This window comes from Cydia strobilella, chromosome 18 (genome assembly GCF_947568885.1).
Source record: "Cydia strobilella chromosome 18, ilCydStro3.1, whole genome shotgun sequence".
NCBI lineage: Eukaryota > Metazoa > Arthropoda > Insecta > Lepidoptera > Tortricidae > Cydia > Cydia strobilella.
Window position 1 is genome coordinate 3,470,020 of NC_086058.1, and position 14,174 is coordinate 3,484,193.

Genomic DNA, 14,174 nt, shown 5'->3' on the forward strand with positions numbered 1-14,174 from the left:
CGATAACAGACGAAAACGGAAAACCCTTCGCGCCTAAATTTTTAAAATTTGCCCTTTTTTTCTACTGACAGGATTTGCTTGACAAACTATACAGGGCCCTCCACACTCATGCGCGAATCGCGGCGCGAAGCCGCGAACGCGAGTATGGAGTCTAGTTCGTAATTAGCGAAATCGACTACACACTCGCGTTCGCGGTTTCGCGCCGTGTAGTCTAAAGGTCTCTCATTTCAAACATAGATAGAGAGAATCATAATATCTTTGTCTTACACTAGTACTAGCACTCAAAAGAAAAGGATGAATATAGTTTTTTTGTTCTTATTTACTGACAATTTGGTTTGACCAACTATAGTAGCGTAGTGGTAACTTGGCAATAGATTATGGATTAGTCAGTTCAGTGAGTTTATGCCCTTATGTCAAAATCTTCCACTACTGTTTGCTGTTTGTTTCTTCTGGTAACCCCACAATCGAATTCGATGACAAATTTCATCACAAATCTTTATTGACTGATGTATTTTGTGAAGTGATTGCATTTATTTAGCGTAATTGCATTGTAATAGAAGTAATTCATTGAATTCACAGTGCAGTTAAACTATAAAGCACATAATCATGGCTAATGACGAAGCTATTTTGAAACAATACCTATCCAAGTACCAGCATCGCGATTACACAGCTCGTGAGGTAATTAATTTGATACAAGCACACAGAAGTCTCACTTATCGTTTGGAGGCCTTTGTTTTCAACAATGGAACTAGGAAGGATCTGCTTAACTTAGAAGGGACTGTTCCAGTACACTACAAAGGAGCCTATTACAACATTCCAGTATGTATTTGGCTAATGGACACTCATCCAACTAATGTACCTCTGTGTTTCGTTAAACCGACGCCCGACATGTCTATCAAGGTCTCCAAATACGTGGACAGTAACGGGAAGGTCTATCTGCCATTTTTACATGAATGGAACCCACAGAAATCAACTTTATTGAACCTTGTTTTAGCCATGATAGCTGCTTTTGGGGAGTTGCCTCCAGTGTACTCTAAACCACGCAGTGAGGCAGCCAGGCCTCCGTATCCGGTCAATTCGTTCATGCCTCAGCCCTATCCAGGTGCTGGCTATCCTCAAGTTACACCACAGACAGGCTATCCACCACAACCAACACCATATCCAACTACATCCAATGTGCCCTATCCTGGATATGGTTCGCCATACCCTGGTGCAGGCTCAGCTGCTACTAATGGATTGCCATACCCTCCAATGCCAGGGAGCACCCCCTACCCCCCACAACAGGCTGCCTATCAGACTGGACCAGACACTAACAGTGGAACAATAACGGAAGAACACATAAAAGCATCCTTACTATCTGCTGTTGAAGATAAACTAAGGAGAAGACTCAAGGAGCAATCCCAGCAGTCACAAGCAGAGCTGGAGACACTCAGGCGGACTCAACAGGAGCTTCAAGAAGGGAAATCAAGGCTGGAGGATATCTTAAGTAGACTGCAGAGGGAACGCTCGGAACTGGACAAGAATGTAGTTATTTTACAAGAGAAAGAGAAAGAACTACAGGCAGCTGTTGAGAGATTAGCAGAGCAAGAAGGAGTAGATGTGGACGAGGCAGTGGTGACCACCGCTCCTTTATATAATCAGCTCTTAAATGCTTTTGCTGAGGAAGCAACTTTAGAAGACGCTATGTACTACATGGGAGAAGCATTACGTAAGGAGGTCATTGACTTGGACACTTATTTGAAGCAAGTGCGGGCTCTGGCAAGGCGTCAGTTTACTTTGAGAGCTTTAATGCACAAGTGCAGACAAAAAGCCCAACTGGCTTGTTAATGAATTGGCTTGGCAATGTTGTGATTTCTTCATGAAAACCTTCAATACTCTGGTCAAAATGCATTCTCAAATATTGAGGTCAAAATTTATATGTAATATATTTGAGAAAACTGTTATTTTCTATGAGAGTGCATGGACTTTGGGTTGTTATGATTGTTTAAAGAGACTGCTTTTTCAATTTGCAAGCATAGTTTCTATAATCAGTCCCACTGTCATCAATAAAAAAAAAGCAATGATCTTAGTTTGTAAAGTTGAAGGAAAAAATCTTGAACATGTATCCATTTAATGTTTTGCTATTACTTAGGCCTTATCTCTGTGGCATCAATAAATAGACTCGTGTGGGTAAATGGTACATTTAAATGAATTATTATAAGAAAATATCATATTCAGCTCACATGGACTATCGATGTTAAATTACTGAGACTAAATTATTTTTGATTTTATGTACAAATACAATTGGAAAAAACCATAGACTTAGGTTTTACACTTTTGTTTTGTGCTATCAACAAGTATAACAAATAACATTAATGATTTACCATTTTAGCTTCATTTATTTTTGCCACTGAGATAAGAGTATATATATCTAGCTATTATTACCTAGTTTTTTATTGTAGTTAAAATATATAACCAATATGTTTTTATTGTCTTTAGACTTTTAAAAAATACCTTATTTGTATGTAGTATAAGATTACAGCAGACCAAGATATTTTAACAGTGCAAGCATGTATCATTTCCTCAATAATTGATGAGTCATCAGTCAATTTTCTCTCGAGGAATTTTCTATGAAGTTATGTTTTGATAACTACAAATCAAAAAATTGCTAAGCCAAGGAATTTTCAACCATATAACCTTTGGAACATGTGTAATTTTCCTTTTTATTTTTAAAATAGATGAGTCTGTACTGTCAATTTCACTATTACAATCTCTTATGTAATCATATTTATTTGTATTGTGATACGCTTTTATCAAGTAGGCTTCTGACAAGGTACTAGGTACTCCAATTGCCATGTGACCTTGCATATTTGCTACTCAGCACCTAACTACAAATTACAAAAGTTGTGTGGTTCTTAGATAGTTCTCCTATTGGCTAAAATGAGGAAATTAATGTTATAAGTTTTGCAATAAATGACTCATACTATGGATAAGTACAATCTAAAAAGAATCTACTTATAAATATGGGGCATGTTCTATGAAAAGGGACCTTATTGTCGATGGCGCTTACGCCGCACATCGTCGCGATATATTTATATCGAAGCATCGTTTATAATGGCGTAAGTGCCATCGACAATAAGGTCCCTTTTTATAGGAAATATCACATATGATCTTCTTAATGTGAAAATCCTACAGTTCACATGTTCACTTGATTCTTCTGTTCAATCTATGGGTAATTTAAACGCTACATACCAGATACGTAACTATTAGATTTAGCGTATTGAACATAAGAACTTACTTTCTATGCATCTCGTTCATACTCGCATAGTAGTGCGAGCGAGATGTATAGAAAGTAAGTGCTAAGGCAGTCGTGGTAAGGCTACTGTTTACATTTACCAGCGAGACTTCCACATTTTAGGGTCAATTGCACCAAATTTTTTGTCATCTAAAGAGTTTGCAAAATTTTATTGTATGGAAAGTTTCATTGTAAACCGCCGCGGCGCGCCGGGTGACGTTGATCAGTCGGTGTAGTATCTCTACTGGCGCTTGAAAACTAGGTGAATACTATTTAAGTTTAATACATATATTGAGTGCCATTTGACAGTAAAAGAAATCCATCATAATATGATTACAAGGAGGATTTTATTAAGTAAACTAGTAGTTTTCCTTGTTGTTTTGTGTCCGATCTGCCAGGAGACAACTAACAGTATCACAGTTTGTTAGAAGCAATGTTGTACCACATTACACTAAGTTATGTTTGGTAGATGTGTACCACAAAATTAAATTTTTGGTGAATGATCGAAATTAAACTATCGTGAGACATATTTCAAAATATTTAGATCAGTACGGTAAGCGATTAAAAATAATATTGAGTGAAACTGTACTGATCTAAATATTTTGGTGAATGCTCCAAAACCACGATTGTAAAAAGTTAATGTTATGCTTTTGTTGACGTATTATAAAATATAAACATAATCATATTTATTGAGTAATTTCGTTAAGTATAGTATAGTTGTTACGCTTTTTTAAATGAGCTACGGTGTATTCGGGTATTTGAAAATCGACTCTAAAATAATGGCACTAGGAGTGAATTTCGTAATTACCCAACTTTTTAAACTTCGAAGATACACCTCGTGTTAGTATAGTTTCGATGCAAAATTGTGAAATTAATTAAATTTGGACATAATCTCTTTGAACAGAGCGCTTTATCATTAGTTACTTTAGTTAGACCATATAGTCTACTATCTAACTTTGAAAGTTGGGTGGCTAACTCTGCACCATGTTTGACTGCTGTACTGCGCCCATAGACATAGTATATACAAGACTGCGCCAAATTTTGTACTCATCTAACGACCACAAGAACAACTTTCGACAACCAGTGCTACCGCATAATCTACAATCCGTAAAGCGCCATCTACATCAGCATAATTCGAAGCACGAATTTGTCATAGATTTGACTCATCTCATACAATCGACACATCACATCTTTGGCCATGTTTAAATCAAGTCACATAATTATGTATTTAAATATTTTCAGGTGACTTAGGCCCAAAAAGTTTAACATTTAAAAATGAGCTCTAAATTTGCGCACTGCATGTTTTATTCGTTGCTTCACAAAAGCAAATATATTTTTGAGTTATTTTTTTAGTTTGAGGATTTAATTGAATTGAATTGTTCCTTTGTACAGTTATACATATTATAATATAGGTACCTACATATAACTAGCCATGGAAAGGTCTCAGAGGTTACTGTTAATGATTTTTGTATGTCGATTTATGTAAGTTTTGCATTGCCTAGGCTAGGGTGTTTAGCCAACGGGCTGCAATTGTCACAATAAATATTGAAATTATATTCAAATGGTGTTTTATTCATATTAAAATAGTTTAAGAGTAATCTAATAATCCGAAATTCCTCCAATCGTGGTAAAAAAAAAAACAGGAAAACCTGGAAAACCTTTGCCATCGTATTTTCTCGGAAACGTTCGTATTTGTCGTGCTACTTCAGTCAGCCTCAGTACTTTTTGTACTCAGAATGACTGGAACAGCATAACACGTTCGTGCGGTTACGTAAAATACGATGGTAAAGGTCAGGATAATACCATACCATAGTGTAATTTTGTGCAAGTAAAAGGTCGCCTATATAGAGTCAGCATCACATAGATAAAAATAAAACACCTTTGTTACCATAGAAAAACCGATATACGATAATCGTAATTAATAAGATTGTGAACTTAGCATATCAATATTTGGCCATCTGTAGCATATCGTTGGCGACCGACCATACTTTTAAGTTTTAACTGTCAACCTTATTTGCAAAAGCATAACGTCCACCGATTAGTCAAAGAGTGTAAGCTGTTAGTATGGTGACTATGGGACATTTTAAATCTTATATTGGGCCATATAGTCTGGCAAAAAGAGTAGAAATTAAAAAGTGGCAACACTGTAGTGTCGTCCCGCTTTTCTTAGATCGATTTGAAAGGGACGAAACTACAGTGTGCCACTTTTTAATTTCTACTCTTTTTTTGCCAGATACCAGTAGGTAAATCTGTGGTATGAGTGTTATTATAGTACTTATAGTGATAATATTCTTTGAGCTCCTGCACAAAAGAAGTGTCTAATCGCGAGAAGGCAGTAGGTTGGTCTTTCACGTAAGTAAACAAAAGACTTCATTTAAATAATTTAATAATAATAAAAAATATTTAAATGCTTCGCATAAAAATAAACAAATGCCTTAAGCCTTGTCAACATCTTCGCAGCGAAGGCTACTTCTTCTTGCCTTCCTTCTTCTTGGCGGCTGCTGCGGCTTCCAGGTCAATGGGCGCGGGCTTCACGAACGGGATCAGGTCTTGGTACTGCTCCGGCATCCAGGGTTTTAGGGCTTCGGGTACCTGTTGTCAAAAAAGAAGACATTAATGACACATACCCTTTAGAATTTCGTCGCAGATGTATGCAAGTTTTTCCAACTTTTAATCTCTAGGGAGGGGCAGCTGCCTTCCCCAGACCCTTCCCACCTGCACCCCCTTGGCGACGCACTCGCTTCGCGGTGTTTTCCTACACCGACACGCAACTGATAAATACCCATCATCGGTTTGGAACGGCGGTTTGGAAGCCACACGACTTACCGCTCAGCTAACAGAGCTTCTATCTTTCTATGTTTTTTTTTAAAATGAAAATACCCCACTGTAGAATAGCTACTTGAGCATTGTAAATCTGAAAACCCAACATTCTTGCTTGTCAAAGAACCGTTTCATGTTTCTTTTACTACGACAGTTACCTTGATGCCCTCCTCAGTCTGGTTGACTTCAAGCACTGCGCAGATGACCCTGGTGGTGGCACACATGGTAGCGTTGAGCATGTGCACGTATTCTGTGGCTGCGTTCATCTTCTTAGTCTGCCCGTATCTGATAAAAAACAAATTTATTAAGTTAGTCTACTTTAAGCGGAAATCGCAAGATGGATGGATTTCTGACGAGGTGGAATGGATCAAGGAGAATAAATATTTGTGATCTGGTGTCACACACTCACTTTAATGCAAGAGGTCAGATTTTGATGGGGTTAAATGGGCGCATAGAAGATTCTATTAAATTCAGACATCCTCAAACACATGGAATCACTGTCTCTGAATCCTTTTCAAGTAGAATTATTTTCTTCTTTCAAGTCTTCTGGCAGCAGACGCAAAATGAACTTGTCTGGGTCTTGATCTGCAGACTTCTGGTCTGATACTCCGTAGATTGCCCCCAAACCTTGACCTTACATCCTCACCTGACGAGCAGCCTCCGGGCCTGGTACTCCAGACAGTTGCTGCACGACACCAGCTCCCTGTAGGCCCCGGAGCCCGGGAACCACGCCTCCAGGTCCAGCTTGTCCTCATATCCTCACCTGACGAGCAGCCTCCGGGCCTGGTACTCCAGACAGTTGCTGCACGACACCAGCTCCCTGTAGGCCCCGGAGCCCGGGAACCACGCCTCCAGGTCCAGCTTCTTGGCCGCGGCGTGGTTGAGAGCCCCTGATACTATGTTGACCACGCGGTACGGGATGCCTAGGACCTTGCAGAATTCTTCCGCGTTGTTGATCATTTCGTCCATCATGAGCCAGGAGGCGTTGTCGTGGGGAGAGGTTAAGACGAATTGTTCTACCTAGAAATATGAAATTGTCTTGGGTGACTTGAAAATTACAAAAAAAATGATCTTCTAGACGACCATCAACTATTTTCCTCTGAAACCTCTGTAATCATCACTACATAGTATAAAACAAAGTCGCTTTCCGTTGTCTGTCCCTATGTATGCTTAGATTTTTAAAACTACGTAACGGATTTTGATGCGGTTTTTTTTAATAGATAGAGTGATTCAAGACGAAGGTTTATATGTATAATTTGTAAAGGTTTTGTGTAAATTAGTTGAACTACCCGTGCGAAGCCGGGGCGGGTCGCTAGTGGAGGATTAATAACGATTGCCTAAAAAATTTGTGTTAGTTCAATAACAGCTTAATGAACCAGGCTAAAACTAAAATTCATCTATGGATCCCCGCCGGACTTAGGTAAGCGCTGAACCCCATGATTAACCTATTATGTTTGACAATCAGAGCACTAATACGTAAATGGCAATTGCCGATGACCCTTATTATTAGGACAAGCAGAAATAAGACAAAAGACAAAAGGATATTAGATTAAATATTATTATAGGTTTCTTGCTAAATTAAAAATCACCTTTTCAAACTGATGCACCCTGAATATACCGCGTGTGTCGCGTCCGTGAGAACCGACTTCTTGCCGGAAACACGTCGACAGACCAGCATATCTGGAAATTAAGACCAAGATCATCATATCAGCTAAAAAATACTAACTGCTGGACAATTCACCCTAGGAGACTTATCCACAACTCCTGCTAATGTGCTGTTCACTCATCACTTCATCAGTTTCTGTAATCTCGGCCACTGTCGTATCTTGTTGCAGGCCTTCCGGTACGCGGTTGTCCTTTAAGTCCCCGGCAAGCTCGGCCGAATTTCACCTTCCCATACAAATGGAGTTCTCATTTTAAAACTACGTGTTGAATTGTAATGAAACTTTTCACATACAATGACATGAGGTATATCTGGGTCTGTAATTAGTTTATATAGCTCCAGTTTATAAAACAAACGAAGCAAAAACAAGTTTTGTATGAAAAACTTGAATTATTATTATTATTCAGTAAGCAGGCAGGCAGTTGTGACAACTGATATAGCCTGTATCCAGTTATCATTGACAGTTATCATTAGATGGTAGATGTAGATGTATGCTTGTCTAACTTGTTTTTAAATTCATTTACATTTTGAGCAATTCGCTGTATTTTTTTAACTATGGCATTCTGAAGCTAAAGAAACTACTTATTACAGACATAGATATACCTTATCCTATTGCAAGTTTCAGAGCAAAATAGCTACTCGTTTTAAAATGAGAGCGTAACTACGTTTGTATGGAGAACCGAGCTTGCCGGGGATCCTTTCAACTTATGGTCCCATGCGTCCCATTTTTAGTTCGTACCACTACTATGCATGCATTTATTGTAAACCTGCGTTGTGTACATTAAAGTGATCACTACTACTACCATGCATGTTTACTACCACATAAGTCTGGCAATTTTTGAGGTATGTCAACGACTTTGGTGATCACATAGTCATATTTTCTAAGTACATACCTGATAGGCAGGGAAGCTTCAGGCAGCCACTCATCCCTATGGTAAGCTGCTATGGGCTGCTCCGAGGTAGCAATAAGGTATTTCTCTTCGACAGCGGAATCCCCCTTATTTTCTGAGCCTTTGCCGATCACCTTGTAAAGTTCCTCGTCGAATTGGGCGAGTTGGGCCACTTCTTGCATAACCTGAAAATATAGTTTTATTTAAGTACCTATTGATTTTAGAAAAATAATGGCAAATGCTAATGTTCTAAAGATTTATAGAAATTCAAAAGATTTTAATAGGGAACACGTCATGGCGTCTAAGCACAGAATAAATAATCAAGAACCAAATGTTTTATTCTAAATCACTAAAATTACATACAAAATTATAACTAAAACTACAAGCGTTCATAAAATAGGTAAGAGTTAAAGTTTACCACGAAATGGTCTCGCCTCAGCATAATACTGACCCGAAAGTCAGCGCTGATCTTCCGGCGAGACCATTTTCGGCCACGATCGCAGCCGTACGACACGGCCCAACCACTGTACCAACAGAGACCCTTTATACCGAAAGTTAAGAGTTTTCAATCATTTCGGTTTTGGATAATATTCAAAATAGCGAATTGGAATAAAGGACTCAAGTGCCAGTAGGTTCTATGGCATTTAAAACTATTTCGAGTTTGCTGTGGTAATGATACCCAATACCCAACAAAGTAAATATTTTTTAAATTTTACATTTTCTAACCTTTGCACGAGGGCTACGGCCTACAGCCACGCTACAGCTCGCAGAGCTACTACTATTTATTTATTGTACCTCTTTTCTCATGAAGAAAGGAGTGTAGAGCGGGGTGTAGCCCTTAGCCAGCAGCATACGTAGAGAGAGTTGGACTAGAGCCTGTTCTAGAAACACGGCGGGGCCCTTCAGGTAGTACCCGCGCCCGCCGGCAACTGCTGTGCCACGGTCGCCATCCATACCTGAAAATCATAAATCAATCAACTTTTTTGCCACTTATTGCAATGTCTTAATAAGATATAAATTTGAGAAACATGCTTTTTATGAAAGTTTAAGGCTACTATTATTTCTGCCTAATCGGTAAAAATATTGAGGCACTCACATTTAACCTCAAATGTGACATGCTTGCTGTAACAGTTCCACAGATTTATCAGAAGCCAAAGGATTCTTTACATAAGATGGCTATTATCTATCAGTAGCCTGTTATACCATAATTTTTCCTGCCAGGCTAGCACATGATTGACGCGACAGTATCCCACCGCGAGTTAGACTACCCGTCTTTTACTAACTGTATGAATTAAAGGGGGATGGGTAGTCTATGTCGCGGCGAGATACTCTCGCGCCAATCATGTGCTAGCCTGGCAGGAAAAATTATGGTATAACAGGTAAAATCTCCGTAATCTTCCTGATGAAATGAACATATGCGCCTAAAAAAATGGACATATTTTAGAAGCTTTTTAAAAACTTACCATCAATCATGCAGATAAGATCCACATGTGAGTACTTGGTCCGCACAGTGCAGTCTCCATGTGTTCTCTCCACCTTATTGTGATCCTCATCATCATCCACTGGCACTGACTCATGCAGGTGATTTCCGACTTCCCGTAACGCTGCTGAGCGAGTTTTCTCTGCCGTTAAGAGGTTCTGCTCATTCTTTGTGATTGCTTCGTCTATTAGAACTCTGACCTGTATTGGATTGATGAATAGTTAGTTGTTGTAAAAACATAGCTTCAATAGCCGGGTTCACACAGTGCGAGGCAATTTTCTCGTGCACAAAACGGCCAGTGCAGATGTGCCGTGATGTATCGACAGTTTTAGACGTGCCTCGCGCACGCCGCCTCTGCCGAGGCACCTCACACTGGTCGTTTTGTCACCAGGAAATTGCCTCGAGCGTATGCTCGCTCTGTGTGGACCCGGCTAATGATTGTTTTTTTATGGTTTCATACCCAAAGGGTAAAAACGGGACCCTATTACTAAGACTCCGCTGTCTGTCTGTCCGTCTGTCACCAGGCTGTATCTCATGAACCGTGATAGCTAGACAGTTGAAATTTTCACAGATTATGTATTTCTGTTGCCGCTATAACAACAAATACTACAAACAGAATAAAATAAATATTTAAGTAGGGCTCCCATAAACGTTATTTTTTTGCTGTTTTTTGCATAATGGTATGGAACCCTTCGTGCGCGAATCCGACTCGCACTTGGCCGGTTTGTTTAATTTGGGCCAATCAAGATATTTTTTCAGGGGTAAATATTCATCTATTAGTTTTAGAAGATCTTATTTCTCATTTATGTATTTAGTGAAAAAAAATTACAGAATAAGTTAAAAGTTTAAAACTAGTAAAATGTTTTATAATAAACATTTATTTACAACTGAAATGAAACTTCTATATGCAACAAAAGGAGTTATGAAGGTACTGTTATATGTAATTTTTTTGTTCTTATATTATTTAAATAAATAACATGAAGATTAAACATAAGCTTTCACAAAAAAATTATATAGTTTCTAGAAACTGAAACAGCTGGCAAAATATGCTAACCATATTTCATTTCATTTATTTGCATAATCAGGTACATTACAATACACAGGTGGTATTTGCAAAGTAGGAGGTACATATATGATACCCTGCCAGGGCATTGCAAAATTCTTAAATATTAAGTTTAAAGTGTGTAAAAGTATTTTATAATGTCATGCATAATTGATTCTTTTCTAAACAATCAAAATTCTAAACAATAGATATTAGAAAAGCAAAATCAGACTATAAATATATATATATATATATATATATATTTACTTTTTTTTACTACACGAGTACATATTCAAAGTAAAACAATATTGTAGAGTTACAGACAATACATTTTAATTACACATGAATGATGCAACTGTATTTCTCTATGTAGAAACATATGTTTAAGAAAATGTGAGTCATATCATTACTTTATAAATATAAAAATTGTATATAACATGCAAATTAATAATAAAGAAGAAACAAAATGATGCAATGCGGTACCTTTTTGATTTGATTCACAGTAAGAGGTTTGAGCTGATCACCAACAAGATTTGTGAGGTTATCAGCGATTTCCGCCGGCACTTCCTGATCCTCCGGCCCCGCGGCCTCCTTGGCCTTCATCTTCAGCCCGATCTCTTTGCTGCAGACATTCTTCAGCTTATTTAAGTTGTCAGCATCATGGCGCAATCGTCTCCAAAGTGTGTCTTGTTCAACAACAGTTTCCACCAAAGCGACATCTTTGAACCGCTTGCGTTGGTTCTCACGGATCTTGCCTGGGTCGCCGTCTTTGTCAGCACGGAATAAGTCTAGATCGAGAACCATCGTGCAGCTAAGACGTGGCAGGCAAGTTAACTAAAACTTTAGCAACAGCTCCACGCGACTGCTGACGATACTGCAGTGCAGTGAAAAAAAAACTGCGAAAAGTGAAAGGCACGTTCAGAAGACCAAAAGCTGTCATATTTTAAAAACTGTTACATTGTATTTTTTAACTTACTTTTTTTACATCTTATAAAATAAAAATATCTGATGATATTAATATAGAATATTCAATTTAAACAAAATTGTGTGCAAAATTAACTTCTAATTGATATTAAAGTATATTTTTGTTCAATAAAATTTCAATAGCACATGATTTTCAAACGACCTTTAATTTTTGACATTTGTCAGACGGTAGTGTTACTGCTCTTAAAAATATGCTGACAACCTATTGACAGAATACATTCCTTATGATTCCTTATGTTCATTTTGGTCCAAAATTATAATTTTGAGCATTTTCCTGTAAATTTCTAAAACAATAACACAACGTTGATTATTTTATCGTAGTAAGAACTAGAAATAAGCTTTTCTATGTGCTTAACTTTTTCATCACTAGAAATTATCTACGTTGGCAATTCCAATGCTGAAATGTCAAGTTCAGCGATTTGTCGGCCCGTAAGCTAGACCTCCTTATTGTTGAATTTATAACAAATTTTGTGTACTATGTGGTTCCTATCCGATATTAGCTAAAACGATTGTAGCTCGACTGTTCGCCTGTTATTTGTGAGTATTACATAAATGCCAGAACGATTTCCGGCCCGGCAAAAATATGTTTCGCGAGTCGTTGTTTACACGTCTTCATCGAACATTATTGTTTCATATATTTACAAAGGGGTGGATTCGACCTGAAGTTATTTTCAGGAAGTGCGTCTAATATCGAAACGAATGTTTAGGAAGTGAAGAAACTGTGTGAACAGCAAATTCATTGGGAGCTTTAATTTAATAAATTATCTGCTTTGTCATAATGTTAGCGATCCCATAACAAGATTTGTTTATCGTACTTCCTTGAACTGTTTCAACTGTCGATATAAATTATCAAAACCATTGTTGCAGGCAATGCTAAAATGATTCCACTAAAAGACAACCAGGATGTGGCGTCATTTCTCGTCACCAAGCACTCATGGAAGGGCAAATACAAGCGGGTGTTCTCGGTGGGTACCCACGGGATCACCACGTACAACCCAGACCGGTTGGAGGTGACCAACAAGTGGCTGTACGCGGATGTGGTCACCGTGGCCTCGGCGAAGCACTCCAACTCCACAGCCAACCAGGACTTCATGCTGGTGATGAAGAAGGAAAAAAAGGTGGACACTATGAAGTTCTCGTCAGAACATAAGTGTCTGATTCTCACTGAGGCTTTCAAGTATAGGCATTTGTTTGCTGAGAAAAAAGATGTTCTTGTAAGTATTTTTTACTAATTTTAAAAGTCATAGAAAATAAGTAGCCTTTTAGAGTTTAAAGGAAAATGTTCTGGAAATACTGTTATACTCTTTCCTTTATCATATGTTACTAGGAAAAGTTATGGCATATGACTCTACACTATTTATACACAGTATTTTATGACCCACTGAAAACTTGAAAAGAGTTTGTTCAGAATCGATTGCGCTATATTTTAATGGGAGTATTTTTTAAATTTTTTCACATGCCCAGTCTACAAGTTTGTAATTAATGCAACAATATCAATAACTAGCATTTGACACGTCATTTGTCAATGAGCAACACCCTTAACTGGCCATTAGTAAATCTTATCTCGTTGCAGTAAGGTATGCAAATGGTCAGTTAACAGTGTTTACGATGGTAACTAGCAATTATTTTACGTCACTAAAACGACTAGAAGAATTACCAATCAAATAGATTTGTTGAGAAAACTAAACAAAGATTTTTTATTTTTTTTATTTATCGGATTAAAGAATCAAGATAAGTTCAAAATATAAAAAAAATTGTTGGGGTGTCTCAGGTTTTCAGTGACTCAAGTAACACTGTGTATATTTAAAAATTCAAGCCTCATATGTGCCATTTTCAACCAAAAGGGTACTTATTGTCGCTTGTCAGTAAGGCGCTATTTTCATATAGCTTCAATTAGAAATCAACCTTATCGACAAGCGACAATGTGGTACCTTTTGATTGAAAACGTCACATATTATTTGATCAACAACATCCTCATTTCATCCTCCATACTTCAAATGTCAGTTTCTTTTGTTTTTAAG

General features: G+C 37.8%; 3 protein-coding genes across 3 annotated transcripts in view; 2 read left to right on the forward strand and 1 right to left on the reverse strand.

The window, feature by feature from the left end:
- The first annotated feature begins 462 nt into the window (after positions 1–462).
- LOC134749422 (tumor susceptibility gene 101 protein) lies at positions 463–4,836 on the forward strand. Its single transcript, XM_063684346.1, has one exon. The coding sequence runs from the start codon at positions 607–609 to the stop codon at positions 1,825–1,827; it is 1,221 nt and encodes a 406-aa protein (XP_063540416.1). The 5' UTR covers positions 463–606; the 3' UTR covers positions 1,828–4,836.
- Positions 4,837–5,643: 807 nt separating this feature from the next.
- On the reverse strand, positions 5,644–12,043 carry LOC134749743 (serine--tRNA ligase, cytoplasmic). Its single transcript, XM_063684767.1, has 8 exons — positions 11,653–12,043; positions 10,111–10,327; positions 9,443–9,603; positions 8,651–8,832; positions 7,684–7,774; positions 6,858–7,114; positions 6,253–6,379; positions 5,644–5,866 (listed from the first exon to the last, which is right to left on the reverse strand). The coding sequence occupies exons 1-8, from the start codon at positions 11,971–11,973 to the stop codon at positions 5,741–5,743; spliced, it is 1,482 nt and encodes a 493-aa protein (XP_063540837.1). The 5' UTR covers positions 11,974–12,043; the 3' UTR covers positions 5,644–5,740.
- A 486-nt stretch (positions 12,044–12,529) lies between these two features.
- Positions 12,530–14,174, forward strand: part of LOC134749444 (dnaJ homolog subfamily C member 13) — a 92,550-nt gene continuing 90,905 nt past the window's right edge. The window contains exons 1-2 of the mRNA XM_063684380.1: positions 12,530–12,690; positions 13,021–13,367. Coding sequence (XP_063540450.1) covers positions 13,032–13,367 — 336 coding nt within the window. The 5' untranslated portion in view covers positions 12,530–12,690; positions 13,021–13,031. The remainder of the gene's footprint in view (positions 12,691–13,020; positions 13,368–14,174) is intronic.

Bases quoted from the DNA above. Each gene is read 5' to 3' on its own strand.
- LOC134749422 (XM_063684346.1), top strand. From the start codon at position 607: ATGGCTAATGACGAAGCTATTTTGAAACAATACCTATCCAAGTACCAG.
- LOC134749743 (XM_063684767.1), bottom strand. From the start codon at position 11,973: ATGGTTCTCGATCTAGACTTATTCCGTGCTGACAAAGACGGCGACCCA. The intron at 7,115-7,683 runs GTGATTTTTAAT...TCATATTTCTAG, and splicing joins GGGTGCATCAGTTTGAAAAG to GTAGAACAATTCGTCTTAAC. The intron at 5,867-6,252 runs GTAACTGTCGTA...TTTTGACAACAG, and splicing joins AGACTGAGGAGGGCATCAAG to GTACCCGAAGCCCTAAAACC.